Source organism: Strix aluco, chromosome 6 (genome assembly GCF_031877795.1).
Source record: "Strix aluco isolate bStrAlu1 chromosome 6, bStrAlu1.hap1, whole genome shotgun sequence".
NCBI lineage: Eukaryota > Metazoa > Chordata > Aves > Strigiformes > Strigidae > Strix > Strix aluco.
Window position 1 is genome coordinate 24,632,510 of NC_133936.1, and position 21,704 is coordinate 24,654,213.

At 37.0% G+C, this 21,704-nt stretch overlaps 1 protein-coding gene across 1 annotated transcript in view; it reads right to left on the reverse strand.

Moving 5' to 3' along the window:
• Positions 1-1,457: 1,457 nt before the first annotated feature.
• OLA1 (Obg like ATPase 1) overlaps positions 1,458-21,704 on the reverse strand; it is a 107,250-nt gene continuing 87,003 nt past the window's right edge. The window contains exons 8-11 of the mRNA XM_074829142.1: positions 8,956-9,096; positions 8,173-8,269; positions 5,977-6,099; positions 1,458-1,982 (exon numbers count right to left, since the gene is read on the reverse strand). Of these exons, the coding sequence (XP_074685243.1) occupies positions 1,881-1,982; positions 5,977-6,099; positions 8,173-8,269; positions 8,956-9,096 (463 nt within the window). The 3' untranslated portion in view covers positions 1,458-1,880. The remainder of the gene's footprint in view (positions 1,983-5,976; positions 6,100-8,172; positions 8,270-8,955; positions 9,097-21,704) is intronic.

Below are 21,704 nucleotides of genomic sequence, written 5' to 3' on the forward strand. Positions count from 1 at the left end.
AAGACATTTCAGCGGGTATTAGTGCAGTGAAGAGGTTACTTCTCTTTTGCCAACACATATCCACTTCTCACTTTCATTGCATCTAAAACCCAGCATGAGCCCTTCTCTGTTACTAGCACCTTGCTGACTTCCAAGAGAAACAGGTAGGCTCCATTTTCTTTTGGATTTGACTTTTAACACAAGGTTTGGTGATCCTAATCTTTTCTCAATTATGTAACATCAAAATAATGCCAAGAACAAATACAAGCTGCACCAAGGAAATGATACAAAAGAGAATTTCAAGGGTTCCAAAACATCTGAAGTCCTAATTTCCCTGCTTTATAATACTTGCCCCCTTCCTGCCACCACAAAAAAAAGGAGATGCTCTTTAAAACAAAATCAACAACTACGTATTGAAGTCATCTGCCCTCCCTCTTTCTCCTCAGTGCAATTAAAGGCATGATGCCAACTTTTCAACAATGAGCCTTGTGGCTCTGGCTGACCCATGTCTTACTGTTTCAGAAATGAGCAATGAAGCTCAAAGGCAGCATCTCAAGGGAAGCACTGGAGCAGGACATGACCAGGGCTCCCAATTTCTTGAACACAGAGGGGAGGTTAGTCAGTGATAAGTTGCCTTTTCAAAGTTTATAGGAAGAAAATTTATCACAGCAATGTGAGAGGTCTGGCACACCAACAGCCACAGGTAACATCAGCATCTCTCCTAGTCCTGACCCTGCTGAATCTGTAGCTGAAGCCACAGGCACACAGTCACTTCAGAAAGAGCCAGGGTGTTTTAAATATATCAAACAGACTGCAAGTAAGTGCAATTCTACAGCTTGCATTAAAAGTACAAACTTGGCTTTATTTTTGCCAACAACTTGTTCTTCTGTTACCCAAAAAGGCTAGCTCTCCCTCATGGTGAAGGGGGTAAAAATGTGCTCACAGCTGCAACCTTATTTCAGCAGAACGACTTACCTATCCAGCACAGCATGACCTCTTCCTTCACAACACTATCTGTGTCACCCTCCACTGGCCTGAAAACCAGACCTGAGAGGACAACACACATCAGGCACTGCTGCTCCAGCCTTCACAATTTAATAATTTCAAGGCAAGAATGAAATACTTTTTCAAAATGATTTGAACAACGCTTCAGTCTCAAAGATAACATGATTTTTCTACATATATTTCCTCTCTCCAGTAAAAATCATTTACGCTGCATCGTTCTTATTATCCTTACTATCATCTTTCAGTGAACGTCCATCTACAAATTCATTAACTTTTTTGAGACAAATCATTGGCATCCTAATCTTCTGATTCCCATGAAAGACTCACTTTTGAGATACAATTGCAGCTGCCCCACACTGCCAGTTACTGTATCATACACGTCTTAAAATTCTGTAATCAGCATCCACCAGGTGCCGTATCGCATTCAGCACACCACAGTCAGTCAATACAGACATCCCCAAACACACCAAGGCTGGTTTTGTCAAATGTTTTATTGAGTGTAGACATCTGGAGTACTGTAAAACATGCATTATCTGTAGATTCAAAAAGGAGCAAGCCACATTGTCCTCACTGTCAAACGTGTCAGGCTTGGCATACATGATGGAGATTAATGAAGTATCATGAGAGTAATATGGTTCCTGAAAAGCTTCTACAATTTGGAGTAGGGTCTTAATCGTTTGAAATGCAAAGCTGTTCACATTTAGTGAACTTGCATGTTCGCTGGAGGTGCCATATTTTAATTCAAAACAAACAAGAATAATTTCACTGGGGGGAGGGGAAGTTCCCTAGGTAGAAACTGTATGCTTTTTGTTTCCAGATATTCCATCCTAAATAAAAATTCATATGCTTTTTGAAGCAGCACAGTTTATTTCTGAGCAATGAACAACATCTGATACTCATTTCTTCTTGGGTTGTTGAGGTGTATTAAATTTAAAGAAGATAATATCTCCATCCTCCACTATGTAATTTCTGCCTTGTTGTCTGTATTTTCCAGCAGCCTGTAAATAGAACAGACAAAAGGAAAATGGGTTATTTCATTAGACATTTTATAGTATTTTCAAATGGTAATTACTTAAATACATTTTGGTAAAGAAATGGTACTGCTTCAGCGTCAGAGTCTGACAGCCACAACACTCCTCAGTTTGACATAATTTAGTTTTACATACATATAAAATATATAGAAAAATAATTTAACCTCCACTGAATTGGTGGTGCCTAAATGCCATCTGCATTATAGAGCGGTAAATGTGTAGACCCTGGCATGTCTTAAGATAAAGGACACAAACAACTCTATTTTTTTTCCAGCTTCCAGGCTTTCTTTTTCTTCATCTAAAAAACCTGCAGATGGCAAACACTGGCGGCAGGAATCTAAAACAATATTGCTGGAAAGGGCGATTGGCAACAGTTTGCATCATGGCTGCATGGCTATTAAACTGGTATAGGAACTACTTCTGAGCAGCTGGACAAGCAAGTACTGTCAAAACTAAAGATGGGAACACGATGCAAAAGTCACAACCGTACATGCCTCATGCTTCGAGCGGGGCTCTCTTGTCTGCTTGTGCCCAGATAATGAAGGACTCAGGAGCACAAAACACAGGCTCAGTTTTCCTGTCAGAAATCTCCTTTAGAAGAAATTTGCTTCAGAAGGACATATATAAGAGCAGATAGGCTGTGAAACCAGGATACAGGGAGAAGGCATGTAGACCAAAGACATGAAAAGGAAATCCATTACGAAAATGCTGTACTTGAGAGCAGAAAATAGGCAAGGAATCTATTAAATATCAGTACTCTCCACATTAAAATTTATTATTATATTTTTCTATCTTTATCTTGTTGTAATTAAACCTAGTATTATAGAGGCTACAGAGAAGCTGTGGCATTAGGATTGACAGACTGGGCGGGAGGTGGTCTGCAGAAGCATTTATCTTGAAAAGTGATCCACAATATGGAAAAGTTGAGAGCTTCTGCTTTAGTTCAATAACCATTCCTGTTTTGAAGTTTTCTCTTGCAGGAGAAAGTGCTTCCATGCAAGACCTCACTGTGCCATTATTCTCAATGACACTATCACAGTGGTGGCATGCTAAGATCCCATTACAGGAAAGCTGTTAACTAATGACCTTAGTTGCAGTAGAACAGATCAGATTAATGGTACATAGTTAACTTAGACACCTTTCTTTCACAAAACCTGCTCTGTACAGCAACGTATTTCCCCATATTGCTGTCTAGAAATTTAGAGGCTCGATAACCTTGTTGCCATCATTCCTTATTTAAATGTTGTCACCAGTGATGCTAGCCTACAGAAAATTGCAGATAAAATAGCCTCGACAATAAATATATAGTGCAATAGTAATTGACCTTGTCCCATATGACACCATCAATAAATAAGAAAAAGTACTTTGCAAATGTTTTTATATTCCCCCCTTTTCCCCCCGGAAATCTGTTTAGACTATAAAAGGTTTACTTTCAAGTAGACTTAGTAGTTTTTCCCTTTGAAGATCCTAATAATGCTCAAAGTCAAGAGTAATTAGACTAATTGATGGCATAAACACTAATAAAACAGTGCTGTAAAAATAATCAGCAAGCATGAGCTGCAGGCACAGGTACAGAAACATTTTACAGTTGAATACATTTATTACTCACAAATATTTGTAGAAAAAACTGACCTCCACGAAGTAACAACGCAGATTTTTTTAGCACACTATTGCATGCTGTCAAAGTGTCATAGACTTCTTTAATTAAATACATTTTGACACACTAATGCAAGTTTATGTATTTTTGTTACCAGTTTACAGTTAATTAAAAGTGACAGTGTTCCTTTAAATTCTCTAGAGACCATTTAATCCATTTCCATTGCTATCAGAAACACTGGTTGAAAAAATCAATACCCATTTGTGAATCTTGAGTATGTATTAAACAAGACACGTCTAACCAGTTCATTTGCACTTGAAAGCAGCCATCTGTAGAAGCCAGCTTTGCCTAAGCAGATATGATTGCTAATAATGTGATATCCCTGTAGACTACAAAGCCCACACAGAGCTATTCAGTGTATAGTTCACAGCACTGGCATTAAATTAGTTATGCTGTACTGGTGTTAGACACACACAAAATCAAACTTAAAAATCGATCAACTTGATAACATACAAAGCAAGCAACTCCCATTACCACTGTTATTTCAGTTGACTCCTAAAAGCTCCCAAATTTAATTTTGAAATTTACCAGCAATATAAAAGTAATTAGTATTGTGTATGGCATGAAACATTGTATTAAATGCAAATTAGAAAAGACTAGAGTAATAACACATTTTTCTAAGAGCAAGGGTTTTTTCTAACCTTGATTTAAAAACTGAGTAACAAATGCAAATATGCTTGCTTTGCAGATACTTCAAAACAATACAAACTTAATCGTTAAATATAATTTGAACACGTAAGCCTGTTGTTTAGAATCTCACACTGTGAAAAGTAAATAAAAATATACAAGCAAAATACTTATAGATTAATAGGTATTAACTGATGTAGCTTCTCAGGGAAAACACTCAGATTTGAGCATCAAAAACTGCTGCTGGCAAAATCTGAATCTTGGTTACATAAAGTGGTTTCTGACTGCAGAATATCAGATTTATTTATAGCTGTGGTTTCACTTTACAACTACAACTCTACTTCCCTTTTCATAAAGCAGTTCACATGCCGCAACGAACCAATTATACTGGGATTTTTTCCCCTCACTTCCTGGGGTTCAAACAAACCTATTAAAGTCCCGCTGCTCAGTATGATCTTCCTTAGTGATACCACTGAGAATAAGCTGAATTTGAAATCATAGTTTTGCATACCTTTCAAGCTATCAAATAGCAAACAATAAAGCTGAACCTTTTAAATTCTTTAACACATTACAGTGTGTAGGAGCTTTCAAATACTGAGATTGATTAAATCAAACTAGTGTGCTTTGTAATTGCAATTTTATAAAATACAAATCTTAATAAAACATCAAAAATGCCAAATAAGAAATCAAACGTGTATGAAATAAAGGGAAGTTTCTCTGCTAAAAAAAGGTGGAAATAATGCAATAGCAACACAGAGAAGAACAGCTTTTCTTATGACATTTATTTGATATGTACAAGTTCATTTCATATTTAATAACTTCAAATCAGATATAATTTGTCAGCTATAAGAAGGGCACAACTTTGGGCACCCAATCAGTCTCTGCCCTCTAGTGTTGAGAAAGCAGATAAAACTCTTCTTAAGAGAAGTGTCACTACAAAGAAGCGTGAGCTCAAGAAAAGTTTTTCATTAAAGATCTTCACTGTCTATTCAGTAGATAGTAGCGAGGAAACTTCACCATTTGTAATATATTTTCATGGACTATGTACAACTATTAATGGCACCCTGAACAATCAAAGCAAGACCTGGCATTTTTGAATAAGACATCAAAGGGCAATTGAATTAAATATGGAAATGGCAAATTTTAAGATTCTAATTACGCCTATCAAAGCCTAGGAGTGGAATCCACTAATCCTGAAAAAAAAAAAGGCACTTTTTTATAATATAACATTTTCTTAACCATTTGCATCTGATATTTGTAATACCTTTCCTGCAAACTCAAAACAAGACGACACATTGTTAGAAGAAAAAGATTTTCTGTGTTTCTTGCATTTCTTCTAAAAGTGATTCAAAAATCTACTACCTCATCTTAAAAATTTGATTCTTCAAAAACAAATTCATTTAAAAGCTTATTAAATTCTGAACACTAACATGTGAAAAAAAATTTAGCATAGCATTTGGTCTTAGGGCTGACATCTAGTCCATAAACTGTCATATCTTGGGTAGTGAAATAGTTGCATTCCTGTTCAGTAAGTTGGTGCATCTGAACTCTTTCTTAAGTAAAAGATGAAAATAGATTCTGGTTTATTGCTAGAGGTGACTGTTAAGTGAAAAATAGACTTGAAATGGAAAAATGGCACATACGGAGGAAGGGAGAAGAAAAAGATGGGGAGCTCACCTTGACAGCAGCTTCTGAACCTCCTTCTTTAAAATCTTCATATTTCATTACTTCAGCCATAATGAATCCCTTTTCAAAATCTGTGTGAATCTTCCCTGCTGCCTGAGGAGCCTTCGTCCCTTTCTGTCAAAGGAAAGACCAGAGGAAAATTAATTGCATTTAAGAAGATTGATTGCAGGAAAGAGGTTTCTCCTTTTTGATATGCTTTCAGGATCTGCTGAAACTTTGTTTCAGATCAGTTAAAATGTCACACGTACAGCTGGGTAATTCTCAGTATTGGGACATACAGATAGATACCTTCGCCACAGATAAACCAACTGATATTAAAGAAGGGCAGCTTTGTTTTTCCTAATAGGTATCAACAGCAGTATTGATTTTAGAAGCTATGATTATGTTTTCTTGTGAGATTCACTTCGATCCCTAGCTCTGCACACAGAAAGTGAGAAAAATAAAGATTTTTAAATAACTTTAAAATCTGAATTACTCAAGACTTTTACTTACGTCCAAATAATTTCAATTAAATGGTAACATTCACTGGCGAACATTTGTAATCAAAAACTATTTATGGATCTCAAGCCCTACATATTAGCTTATTTTTATTTCAGAATAATTTTAGTAAGTCTAATATAGATCAAAATGAGTATTTTTACCAAAGTGTCAACAACTGAATCACTAAAAAATTAAAAAAAAAAGCACAGGCAACTATTATAAGATAATTTCAGTTTATGCAATAGAGAAGAATGCATTATAACTGCATGCTTTAAATTACAAGGACATACATTCTGTGCACATACAACCATGGAGAGAAATTTGAGAAATAATGGTGACCTAAAGGCTGCTTAATAAAGCATGTTAAAGTGCTAAGGAGTCTGACACTGTAAAGCACAGTTTTTACAATAAAAGATGTATTGGGTTAATATGGCTACTCACTGATGCTTACCTGACTAAATATCTTTGCACATTAAATCAAAGATACTTACAATCAGTCTTAAGATAAACCAGCTTTCAAATTTTCTAATAAAGAGCAAGCATTTCTCCTACTGAAAACAGTGGAGTTTCAGAATGTGCTCTTAGAAACCATGGCAAGAATCAGAACAACAAAACTTCTGCTTTTATATTATTTTGGTAGCTATTTCAGGGACTTTAGCTAGCAGTTATCTTGTAAAAGGAGATGAGATGAAAAGGCTAAAAAAATAAATATGCTTTTAGGAAAATAAGTTTAATGTGCTAAAATATATACACAACATCTGTAGCAGTATTAATAAAAATATAGATTTACTGGAAATTATGTTGATTAATGAAAACAAATTAATTCCATTGAATGAAATTAAATACACACTGAAATTCACTGCACAGCACTAAATACACTCATGCAAAAAACAAAAGCTCAATGACAGATTTGCACCTCCAAAAGTTGACATTTCTGTAATTTTTAAGATAAGAGTTTGTAACTACATGCATTTCAAAATATTTTTCAATACTAATCTTTATATTATATTTACATTCAAAGGCAAACCACTACAGCTCAGCTCTTACTGTCCTCTGGGAATAAATTAGTCTATCTGTATGGCTATAATCATTCTACATCAATATTTAAAATACAAAATATAATTTTAGGCATTACATAAGTTCCTGGATAAACATAAAAAACTACCAAAATAAACTAGGTCTAAATATTTAAGTCAGTAAAAGACCTGAATTACTGCACACTGATTTTAGTTTTTTGAGCCCAACTGTGTATCCATGAGGAATATAATGATGTTATATTGCTTTTATTGCTGAAAATGTAATCCGAGCAAAGCAAAGGAGGAATGAACCATCCGCAACCCAAACAAACTTAGTGAATACAAAATGAAAAGCAACATCAATTTCACTGCAGACAAACCCAGTCACACAGATTAAGCAAGCACAATACTGGTACGTCTTATCTCTGACCACAGGAGGAGGGTAGACAGATTCTACAGGATGAAGAAATTCAGACTATGTAATAGGCAGAATCAATTGTTACCTGCCTCAATCAATGCAGCTCCACTTTCACTGTTCAGCAGCTCACAAATAATTAAAGTTATCCTGGACAAAAACCTCATCTGTAATGACTAGCTAACCGCCACCATGACAAACTTCAAAGTCAGTGATATCAATCTGAATTCAATAGTGTGGAACTGGATATAGCTGATGAATAAGTATGAATCTTACCCTGATGGTCCATGCACGCACTTCATCTGGGCCTGCAGTGAAAAAGTATTCTAGTTGGAGTGCTGCATATCCAGCCTTAATGATCTTTGCTAAAGCACTGAAAAAAAAAAAAATGAATCCAATTCATTCAACATATACACATAAAACAGCTAAATGCCCCAAGTAATCAATTTACATGGGAAGACACCACATATTTTGAAGACGCTGACTCTACTTTTAAACACAGCAATAATCATAGTAGCCTTTCTCTTTGAACTCTCTTCAGAAGAACTACTTTTTTTACTGCAGAATCATAAAGACAGTACTTTGATTTGTTTATTCGGCAGGCTACAGAAATATAGGATAAATTTAAATCACCGTATCAGACAGCACTTTTGGTCTCATGCAATTTTCAGGACTCCAGGTCATGAAAGCATAACTGTTTGACTGAAATTCAATATTGAAACAATTTATTATAGTTCTTCAGAAAAATTATGGCAAAATTTTCTCCACTGTCCCTATTCCCCATGGATGACGAAACAGTTTTGGTGATCATTCCTTCTCAAAAATATACATAACTAATACCTATGTTATAATTAAAACACTGTACAGAGATGACAGATGACAGTTAAAAACTTAATTTAAAATAAATCTTTTCACTCTGTCTCATGGTAAAGAAAGGAGAAGATTCTCTCTTTATAATGGTAATTACTCTGTCATTTATTATTCTATCAGCGCAAGCAATTAAATTACTGCAAGGAAATAGTTGATAATAAAGTGTAGGGAAAATGAATGCTAATTAACCTTTGTGTCATGTTCTCTTCCAGATACTTCTGTTTCTCCTCAGCACTCATATCTTGCAACTTGAGTTCCAAGGCCCCACTAAAAGGAATGACCAAAGCACCCGGGTCGTGCTTGTCCACCCACTCTTTAATTTTTATCAACCTGTAGACAACAAAGGGCACAACATTATCTTGTAGTGCATGCATGGCTGTACCACATTCATTATTATCAAGTAGCACATACATATTCATAAGAATTGCACGGTTTTATGATGCCATCTTTTTGTGTATTGCTTTCCAAGGTCAAGGCATTAACAGGCAGCAATTGCTTCAGGTGTACTCCATTAACATTTCACTGTTTCTTGGTTTCTGTTTGGCATTTAATCTATCAGAAATAGGCATAATTTGAGACAACAACTAGGTTTTTGGTAGAGGTTAAATACTTGCAATCTAAAATATTAACTGAATAAAACTTTGTAGATCTGTGGATGTACATTTTTCTGAGACTTCCAAGAGTGATATTTATCAAATGTGGTAAAACTAGGAGTCTTCAGTTTCTCCTTCACCACTGCCACCCGCCCCCCCCACCCCCCCCAAAAAAAAAAAAGCGCATCTCAGTGGCTAGGGCAGACAGGAAAGAACACTACACTCTAGAAACTCCTAGACAGCAAGCAGCATCCTGCTTTTTCTGGCTATTGATTTTGGAGTACGCCAGAACTAATGAATACAGGGCCATGCTTCTACTAATTTCTCCCACCTTTCTACTATTGCCCCAGGACAAAGCTTCTAGATATTATACTACTATTATTTTTAAATAAAGAATCAAATTTCTTATTTCTCTTGATCATCAATAACTGGAGCATCAGTAGTAGTTTTCTGTACATCTAATACATATTTTTTTTTAGTTGAATAAAAGTACAAATTTAGAGATGTATGGTGTTAGTTTTTGAATATTCAATATCCTATTAAAATTAAGAAAATCTTTGCAGCAATAGCTGCTGTTTAAACAATCTTTAAACACAGGCATCACTTCATGACTGCAAGTACTATTTATTTTAAATTTAAGGGAGATATTCATGAATTACCTATAAGGAGTTCAGTGTTATTTACAGGGCACTATTTCCGAACAGGTGTGAATGGTAAGAATGACAATTCTGAGTGCTCAGCAGGAAAACACAAGAGGCATGGGAATACTTCCTGTACGCTAAGAATCAAAGTACAAAATACAGTACTTTGGGTGCTGTAGATGTTTCAGACCTGAAGCACCCACCATACAGCACAGGGTTTTATGCTTGCTGAGTTCTTTTTCTTAGTCCTGCTAATCTCCAAGATTTAGACTAAGGTTTTAACTGCTATTATACTAAAGTGCTTTGAAACTGTGGCCTGCAAACCTTTAAATAATCAATGCAAATGTCACTTCAGAAAAAAATGAACTGAACCACAAGTTCATCAACACACATTTGTCAAAGAAAATAGCAGGGGATCAGAGCTATTATGAGATTAAGTGCATGGCCCACTGAGTAGGGTTTTAGATGGGACAAAGAATATAAAAGTTCACTCAACAGTTTTCACACGTTTGTTATATGAGGCTGGTCTTCTATCATTTACTTATGTAAATACCCCGTCAGTGGTTTTCAATCCTCATTATACTAATCTTTTTTTCCTCCAGTTATCCAATGAAAATATAGTCTGGTATCCAGGACCGATACTGAAACACTGTTGCCTTCAGAAACGTCTGAACTGAAAATCACAATTAAGGTGCATTTCTGAATGTGACATGTGACATTTAACAGCACCTAAAACTGACATTCGTAGTTAACTAATTTATTTTGGCTAACAAACTGGATATCAAAGTTCAGAGCTTACAAATGCCAGCCTTTTACAGAAAATGTATCTAGAAATGGTGCTATTCATAAGTGTACTTCAACATCTGTGCATACTTTTTTTTTTTAAGAAAGTATCTAACACTGGTCTCTAGACTAATTAAATAATGTACCAAGCGAAAGACAGAATGAAACACGCAAACTTGGAAAAATGAAATAAGCATGAAAGTAATGTCAAAAATTGGATTCAACTTCTGTTTGGTAAATATGGTCATTGTAACTAATAAACTAAGAACTATTGTGGAACAACAAGATAAGAAATAATCACTTTGGCTAAAACACCAATTCAGAATAATAATAGTCTTAGACTGTCATTTTAACAGCTTTTCTATTGAGTCCTTAGAGGGATTATTTGCATTCCTCAGGTATTCTATTGTACAATTCAGATGAATAAAGACTTACAAATCATTCCTCTACCGCCAGTGTGAGACTTTGATCCAGTGAATACACCATTGTACCTTAACTATAATTGGCAAAAAACCTGACAGTGTAGAGCATCACAAGCTTAATAACAAAGGAGAATATCTCAAAGTGTTGACAGATGATCTTCATAATGCAGGAGCAGAGCTGGTACATTTTAGCAATAAATGAGCACTGAGGTCTAAAGGTCTCTGAAGTGACTGACATCAGACCTGCTACAGCCTCACTAAAAGAATAAGGTACTGCATCCCACTCTGTACAGACAGTCGGGTTCTCTGCCTGAGTCTTTCACTTCTGTGACTTTCAATGTCACGGGAATTACTAAAAAGTACCAAGGAATTCCCCTAATTGTGATCAAAAATAAGAAAACAAAAAAAGTAAATACTCAAATATAAATATTGATATATTTCTAAATGAAATTTTCCCCAACGCAAAAACGCTTGACTAATAATCAATAAAGTAATACTGCAAGTTTGCTTTCCTGTTAGACATAACCAAGTGTGCTAAACAGAACAAAATTCTCTTAAGGAATGGTAACAATTAATGTTAAAGTCTGTTTTAATTGAGCACAATTTTTCCATGGAAATGCTGTATGTCTGTAAAAGGACAGCATTAGTACACCCATTTGGGCCTTTGTTAAGCAAATCCTGGAGTATCTCTCCATTATTTCATGCTATGCTTGATAATGAATGATGAAGGGTATTGGATTTTAGGCTAGGAGAAAAGACTATTAACACTTAAGAAAATCTTAAATAAAAAACCACTAAAATGTCACAAAATGAAAAGTAAAAAAAAAAAAAGCCACACCAAACAGTAGAACTGACAGAACCAATGACCATGACTAACAGCTTGAGACTACTTCAAGAAACAAGTGCTCAAGATGAAAACACTTGACAAAGTAAATTGTAAACTATGTGAAAACAGCGTACACACTAAAAGCAATTAAAAATATCCTCTTTCCTAATTCGGTTTCTAAAAATGCTGTTATTAGTAGAGTTAAAACTAAATTTTGATTATAAAATGTAAAGCGGAAAGAAGAAATGCTTATTCTAGTACTACTCAGTAATAACTGAGGAATCTCTCAGCACTACTGGACACCCAACAGCTTTCCCCTATTGGGGCAGCTTGGTTCTTCCCTCCAGGTGGCTCTGTGGAGAGGAGTGTGCCAACAGCAGCTACAGAGTTCCTGAATTGAAATTGGATTCTATTTGACACAAATGGACAAAATATCCTTTTTGGAAAAAAATACAGGCCCAAGAGACAGTAAGACAACCATTCATTCTGTGATGGCAAAAAGAAAATCTTAAATAAAAGTTGAATCGAAAACTTAATTAAAAAGACAACTGTGTAAAAACCTGACAAAGGAACAAAACTAGATCTGAACAACCTGCAAATGAAGGCAGCACTCAAAATTCTGGCCAAGATGAATTAAAATGCTCACTTCCACCTAACACTGTTACTGTTGGCTGATAAGGAGATAAGGAAGGACCAAAGCATGTCAGCATATCTACGAACAACTCAAAAAAGACCAAGATGTTTTCTTGCCACTACTAAATTCCAAAATTTGATGAAGGCATTATTTAAGAGCATTCCAGTTTTTAACTCTGCATCATCCTGACAAGGAAAAAGTAAACAAAAGAAGCCAGTGACTTCAAGTCCAGAAGGATCAGGACAACTACCAGAGTTAACTCCTGATACTAAATCAGGATGCAGAACAGACCTTGGAGAAAGGTTTAAAAATGAGGGCACTCACTGAGAAGGCCAATAAGCAAAGAGCATCAGAAAGGGCAGTTGTGCAGAAGGGAGTGGCTTCATTTTAAAATGGTGATGGTTCTTCAGGCAGAAGAAACCAAAACCTGCAGACAACCAAATAAAGTAGTAAAAAAGTTGCTAAATGTACCTTAACCACAAATCGATATTTGACAGTTTCACATGAGAGATCCAGCTGGGAGCAGAGACAGAGTTCAGATGGAAATCAGAAGTAGTGATGGAAGAAAGAACCTGCAGAGAGAACTTAAGCTCAGTGGACACCTGCAAGACAAGATGATCTGAAAAACTGACCCCTGAGAAGAAAGGTGAAGTATGCTTTTGTACAAGCAAGACCAAAAAAAACCCCATCTTACTCATGGAAGAGAAACAATTGTTTTTCTGTTCTACACCTGAACTACAAGTGGAAATCTCAGCAGAAACAAAACAACATGGCAGGGAAGAAAATACCAGGAAGAACCACAAGAACGAAAGAAACAAATGCAGATAATGAGATAAGATCAAACTAAGTGATCAAAATATACAAAAGACTGAAAAAAAGACCTACAGATAGGAGTGAGAACAAGAGGACCCAGCAGTTCCAACAGGCTCTGCCTGTTGGCAGTTCCGACCAACCCCAGATTTTTAAAACCTTCCAAACTCGATCTGTTCAGTGCTTTGTTCCCCAGTGTTGAAAAGTTTTCCATATGTGTAGCCTAAGTCACCTTTATATCAATTTAAATGCATTAGTTTAACTGAGCCTATACACTATGGACTGGGAATACATACACCCTATTTCTTTACAGCGGCATTTTACACACTTAAAAACTCAGGTCTTTTTTATTTTGAGCTTTCCTTCTAAGCCATGTATTACTTCTAATTTTGAACCTTTTTCTGGACTGTCTCCAATTAGTCTGAAAGTTCCTGGAAGCACGCACATTGTGTACCTAATGCACTCCTCACAGGTTTCAATAATAACATCTTATAAGCATTAAAAATAGCTAGAGGATTAACTCACACATTTTTCAGGTGATTCTCCTGTTCATAAACACAGTATAGCATTTTTTTTTTTTTTGTGACAGCACTGCAACATTATCTCATGCTCAGTTTAGAACTTATTGTATGACCCTGCTTGACTAGCTATTCTTAATTCTATATTTGCATAGTTGATTATTCCTGCATAAAATCTTTCTCATAAGTTGTACTCTAGCTCTTTTTTCCCTAATAATTTCTTCTATTTCTTGAGATGCTCCTAAATTCTAATTTTGTTCTATACCTACCCAGACATCTCCTAGTTTGGGGTCATCTACAGATTTAATAAGAATGCTCATCATCCAGCTCATTAATGGAAATACGTAACAGTATTCAACCAGCAGCCGCTTCTGCAGATCTCATAATGAGATATTCTTCCATTTGGAAAGTGAACCACTGATAACTATGCTCTGTGTATTAACTTCCAACCAGCTTTGCACATTCAACTTCCAGTAGTTTCCATCTAGCCAGTATTTGCTATCTTGTTTATGAGAATGCTGTGAGGCACTGAAACCTTTAAAGACTTAATAAAAATCCCAATATGTACTAAAGCGTATTTTTCACTATATGCAAGACCATTCAGTTTATCACAAACAAAATATTAGTCATCTGACAATTTAGACAAGTAATAAATAGCCAACATGAACTTGTGAAGATAACTGGGTTGCTTCTAGGCAATTAAAACAGTTGAATTGTTCTTGAAATTAAAGGAAATTCATTGACTTAAAAATGTCTTCTTTCTTTTTTCCTCTTTGTGCCTTTCTTTTGACTTTTGAAGACTCACCCATCATCCACAAATTATCTAAAGTGATGATAAATTAGGCAACGATTCCTTTTTTTGCCAGGTCCCAAAAAGTTCTACCATGAGTACCACTAGGTTTAGTTGATTTGGTGGGATGAGAAAGATCTAATTTACCTAACTATCAGCACTGCATGACACAGTTCATCTGTGACGTCCTCCCCTTCCGTTCTGTTAGCATGCACAGATTCCACACAGATCAGGTCCCACTGTTCTCAGTGCTGTACATACAGATGAATATGTATATGTACTCTTATATAAATAAGAAACATTCACAGCCTCAGTAAGCTTTCATTCCAAATTTATATAATCAAGGAATGGAACGGTGAAAATGATTAAACCAGTGTATATAATAATTTTGTATTACAAAATAGGTCGGTGGTGGAAGTTAAGAACAGGAAGCAGAAAGCACAGGTGGTACTCTGAGGTAACAGATTAACATGCCGTAACTCTTACTGCTACCTGCCTTTTTTAGGGTACCCCTTTCTTCTTGCACTACAGAAAGAGAAAGGAAGACTAAACAGGAAAACATTAAAGAATAAAAAGGTGCTTTCTTCCCCACCATGACAGTTTGTTTTTTATGAAGACAAGAAATCTACAGAAGGTTTGGGAGTACCTCTTACGACCTAGGAAATCCCATTTCAAATCATCAGTGTCATGTACGAATTTATTTCTTTATTCCCTGTTCCCAGATGGTCAGGAGGAACACAGCAATCCTTAGATTTCAAAAGGCCATTTCCCACCCCCCACCTTCTAGTAACACTTCAGAACAAATGCACTGCCACCACACTCTGGGCTGCTCCCTGGCCAGAAACCTCCTCTCAGCCCTTCAGGAACAGAGACCTTCATTTATCCTACGCACCCTGAATGCTTTAAGTTCCTCGATACTTTCCTAGAGTCCAATGCCCCTCCAGTATCTAGTCACTGCATGCAGATGAACCTTACAAGAGACCAGCATGGAGAACCTATCTCACATGTTAGACGTCACTCACATCTCCAACACAGATTGACTTGAGCCTCAAAACACATAGTGAAACAGTCCTTAAAATTCTTTACCACAACATTTTTGGGGACTCGCAACACATCCCATCATCTCAGGAATCTTATGACAGAATAGGTATATAAAGTATCTCCTTCTACCAGATCTGGATTTCACACTTTTTAACTTCATTTTAATTTCAACTCATACGGTATCAAAAAAAGAAGAATAGAAGTTCCTGATCGACACTGTCATTTACCATTTATTATAGGTGGGCTTATAACTTTCCTTAACATTCTCCTTTGAAATGTAAGTAATCCCAGGTGCTCTGCCTCATCTATGTCAAAGCAAGTTTTTTCCAGGGCCTTGATCTCCATCATGGCCATTATCTTAAATCCCCTATAATTCTGTTAGATGGGATGACCAGTATTGCACCTACTATTTTAGTTCATGTTGCACCCCAGATTCTAAAGAAACATTTTCATCAACTGGACATGAGTTTCTCATCCCATTCCTTATCCATCCAGATGTTATACTTGCTTTTCTGCTACCAGCTGCACATGGAGCAGGGACCCTACCAGCACTCCTTGCAGGCATACTTAAGCTATTCATCAACAAAAACAATCTGGCAAAAAGCAGGTTTGGGAGAGAAGGAGAATTTATTTCTTTCATATGCCCTCTCCACATTCCTTTTCTTTTAAGCTGGACCAGTTCACCGTCCCATGTATCCTTACAACTGGTTGTGCCAATGTAAGTGAAGAGTGGTGCATGAACAAGTGAAGACTGTTAAGGGTGGGAGTGCCTTAAGTTAGCCTACCACTCAAAAAAAAAGAGTAATGCCATGAAGTCAAGTTCAGTCAGGAATTTTGGTGTTTATTATTGGAGAATGCTTGTATATGGCATGACTTCTAAGTAAAAATTATCCCATATAAGATCACTTGAAACAGATTCTTCAAGGCAGAAAACAATATTAGTTGACAGGAGGGAAAAAACATCAAGGCAATATTCTGGAAATTCATATGAAAGCATTTCATGCCCTCAAGATATAATTCTGTTAACAAATTGTCTAATATAATATGGTAGTAGTATACAGTTCTCAGTTTATCTAGTCTAGAAAGCTATCTGGAGATATTTGCTGTTTAATGGTATGTTAAAAAACACATAACGACATAACACTTCACTTACAACTTTATACTACTGACTACTTTTTGGAACATATTTCATATAAAGATTTGGCTTAACTGACATGAAACTTGTTTAGCTGTTTTGGGTTTACAAAATGTGGAACTCTGATAGAAATAATACCAGAGAACATATTACCTGTAAATGGAGTACAGACAGTAGTTAATGGACAAAATACTTTTATAACTAGGAGAAATAAAGCATGCGTAGTAGAAAAATCAAGTTGATGATCTACAACCAAGTTTGAATTAAAAAATATCAAGATGGTAGAAAGACAGAGAGAAGAGGTAAAATAATCCAGAATTACTTTTCTGCTAATCTGTATAGAGCTCCCAGTAAGAAAAGATTTTTCAGTACCTTATACAGCAAATTCCATCTAACAGGACATCAGTCAAGGTAATCATATTTTAAATGTTTGTAAGAAGCATCATTCATGAAGAATAAGTATCTTGAAATCCATTTTTAAAACATTCGTTTATGATCTAACTTTCAAAACTTCAGTAATATCTCTTTATCCAAATTATGGTTCCCATTGAAGTGGTCAAAACCAATTATGACAAACAATAATGAAAACGGTACTACACTGCTGCTGTAATACCTGCTGGTACATAACAAGTGATGAGGAAAAGGCTGAGGTGCTTAATGCCTTCTTTGCCTCAGTCTTTAATAGCAAGACTAGTTGTATTGAGGGAATCCAGCCTCCTCAGCCAGAAGACAGAGACTGGGAGAACGATCCCCCTGCAATCCAGGAGGAGATAGTCAGTGACCTACTGCATCACACAGACATACACAAGTCTATGGGACCGGATGGGATACACCCGAGGGTGCTGAAGCTGCTGGCTGGGGTGCTCGCCAAGCTGCTTTCCATCATTTACCAGCAGTCCTGGCTGACCAGGGAGGTCCCGACAGATTGGAAATTGGCCAATGTGACGCCCATCTATAAGAAGGATCGGAAGGATGATCTGGGAAATCACAGGCCTGTCAGCTTGACTTCGGTGCCCAGGAAGCTGATGGAGCAGCTCATCCTGAGTACCATCACACAACACATGTGGGACAACCAGATGATCAGGCCCAGTTCGCATGGGTTTATGAAAGGCAGGTCCTGCTTGACAAACCTGATCTCCTCCTACAACAGGGCAACCCACTTACTGGATGAGGGAAAGGCTGTAGATGTTGTCTACCTTGACTTTAGTAAGGCCTTTGACACTGTTTCCCACAGCATTCTCCTGGCAAAACTGGCTGCTCGCGGCTTGGATGGGCACATGCTTTGCTGGGTAAAAAACTGGCTGGATGGCCAGGCCCAAAGAGTTGTGGTGAACAGATTTATATCCAGTTGGCGGCCGGTCACGAGTGGTGCCCCCAGGGCTCAGTTTTGGGGACACTCCTGTTTAACATCTTTATTGATGACCTAGACGAGGGGATCAAGTGCACCCTCTGTAAATTTGCAGACAACACCAAGTTGGGTGGGAGTGTTGATCTGCTCGAGGGTAGGGAGGCTCTGCAGAGAGACCTGGACAGGCTGGAGCCATGGGCTAAGGCCAACTGTATGAGCTTCAATAAGGCCAAATGCCAGGTGCTGCACTTCGGCTACAACAACCCCCAGCAGCGCTACAGGTTTGGGGAGGAGTGGCTGGAGAGCTGCCAGTCAGAGAGGGACCTGGGGGTGTTGATTGATAGGTGGCTGAACATGAGCCAGCAGTGTGCCCAGGTGGCCAAGAAGGCCAATGACATCCTGGCTTGTATCAGAAATAGCGTGGCCAGCAGGGACAGGGAAGTGATCTTACCCCTGTACTCGGCACTGGTGAGGCCGCACCTCGATTACTGTGTTCAGTTTTGGGCCCCTCACTACAAAAAGGACATTGAATTACTCAAGTGTGTCAAGAGAAGGGCAACGAAGCTGGTGAAGGGTCTGGAGCACAGGTCTTACAAGGAGTGGCTGAGGGAACTGGGGTGGTTTAGTCTGGAGAAGAGGAGGCTGAGGGGAGACCTCATTGCCCTCTACAACTACCTGAAAGGAGGTTGCAGAGAGCTGGGGATGAGTCTCTTTAACCAAGTAATAAACAACAGAACAAGAGGGAATGGCCTCAAGTTGTGCCAGGGAAGGTTTAGACTGGATATTAGGAAGCATTTCTTTACAGGACGGGTTGTTAGGCGTTGGAATGGGCTGCCCAGGGAGGTGGTGGAGTCCCCATCCCTGGAGGTGTTTAAGAGTAGGGTCGACATAGCACTTAGGGATATGGTGTCGTTGGGAACTGTCAATGTTAGGTTAATGGTTGGACTAGATGATCTTCAAGGTCTTTTCCAACCTAGACGATTCTGTGATTCTGTAAAAGGCCTACAGTCTCTAGTTCTCCTTGGTCTGCCAATTCCGAAAATTAATTCTGTCTTAACTCACAAAAAACACCCCATGAACAACAAAAAAACCCACCAAAAAAACCATGGCTGTTACTGTCAGCAAGGATCAAGCACAGTCAAGACTGAACTACTGATGAAACTGCATAACAATGCAGACTACAACAAATCTGCACATTATGTTTCATAGTTGCAGGCGTAACAGGCTCCAGCACAGAAAGTGACTTTGAAAAGTCACATCTTGTCATTCTTTCTGCTATCATTTACAAAATGTAGAGTTTTGAAAGGTTATCTCAAAAACTATTACAAAATAATTTAACAAATGCTCGTTCATAAATTATAGCAGAAGGAGCAAATCTCAGTCACAAGACTTATGTGCAAAATTATGACGACTGAGATACTACTAAAGATCAGTAGAAAGAATCCCTATTCCATAACCAGGTTTACATTATGGCATGATAATTTTAAAAAGTCTTGTCAAGAGACAAAAGTTATGTCACATGGAAAACTGTATTCTTAAGGGTCCTGTACAAAAAAAGGAGGAAAATTCATATCAACACTATTATAGCAAAGTCTCAGACACATAATCCGATAAATTATAAACCATGCATAAATAGAATATTTGATCAAAAAAATATGTGATGCCTTAACAAGAGAAACTTTACATGAAATGCACGATAGACAACAGCATTTAAAATTTATATTCTACAATTCTTCTTTGTACTGTGTGCACACAAGCAAATACAAGGCCATACTCGCAAATCAAAAAATATGACCCACATAAAACTCCTATGTAATGAAATAAATATATACTAACAACACTTGAAGTAAGACACTATAAAGAGTAATTGGAAATATATTCCACTAGTGCTAATTAAAAATCCTGCAATGAGTAACAAACACAGACTACAACATGTGTTATTGTTGGCTTTTGCTAATGTCACACAACAATTTAATGAAACCTAAACAAACTGGATCAGAATATTACCCCCCAGTTCTCTTAATATCCTCTCCTGCTCACACATGGCAGAAGGAGACACATTCTTCACTTCTCCAGAATTAGTCTGTGAAATCTTAATTGCGGAGCCACTTCAGACCACAGAATTCACATAAATGCTCTCCTCTTCTCTCCATCACTTATTAAAAACTATGTACGTATTAAGATTGCAAGAGTCAAATATTACCACAATAAGAGCATTAGATTTAAAATAATAAATCCCACTTCTTCCCTCCATCCCCTTGGACCATTACCAAGTACAAACATTCTGTGATCACGTGATACTAGGAGCAACGTTTTAATGAAACTAGTAGTAAGAATCATAGAAGCTGGTGATACCGGACTGAGTTGATGAAGAAAAGATCAAGCTTGTTATTAGGCTGAAATATGCTACTCAATAAATCAGAAACTGATATTTATCTACAGAAATAACACAATTTAAGTTCTCAGTACAACAATGAAGGAGTTATTTAGTTGAATGGTCAATATTCAAACTACAGCAACTCAAAGAATACAAGGCTTAATTCCAGACACCTGATTTAGATACCTAATCTCACTCTGCTCCCTATATAGTTAATGAAGCAGGAAGCTCTTCTGAGGGCAATTCAGAGCACTTAAATTAGGGCTCCTGTTCTCACTTTCTTCTTAAAGCATCTTCCCTCTCCCCTTTTCATAGGCTGCTTTAGAAACTAACCCTGACCTTAAGTGCCTAAGTTGCTTATATAAAATCATGTGGTATGCCTCAGTCTTACCTCCTGCTGATACGTTTCCCCAAAATGCTGTCTAATAAATACAACAACATATACTGTACTGTCATATGAACATGTCCATGTCCAAGTAAAACACTAAATGAGTTAGGGATTTTCAGTGTGCAGAGATGCCTTGTATGAAATGCAATTCTCTAATTTGAAAAGCTGTCACAAAAGCGCTGAATTCTACAGACACAGTCTGTTTACCTGTCTAAACCATGGTGAAATGAAAAAAATTAACAATATCTGAATCATCTACTAAAACATACTTGTCCTAGGGGAACCCTAACTTTGATTTTTTTTTTAGAAGCAGGAATAAGTATCTGGATCGGTGTCTGAAATTACACTCCATTTATCTGAGGGACTGTAAAGGATCTGTTAGACACAGATTTTTATGGCTGAAAATGGAATGATGAAGTAAATTTGTCAGAAATAAATACTCTTAGTCTGTGGGTGGGTGTGTACAAAACATTTTTAGTTGCAAACACAAAACTAAAATTTGATTTATTATAAAACTACTAGTTTACCTATCTTCATTTTCTTATTGATTATGGAACTAGGATGAATTCAACACCCACAGCAATTTTAACAACAAAAAATTATTTGATGAGAAGTTTCACCTTGAAGTTACA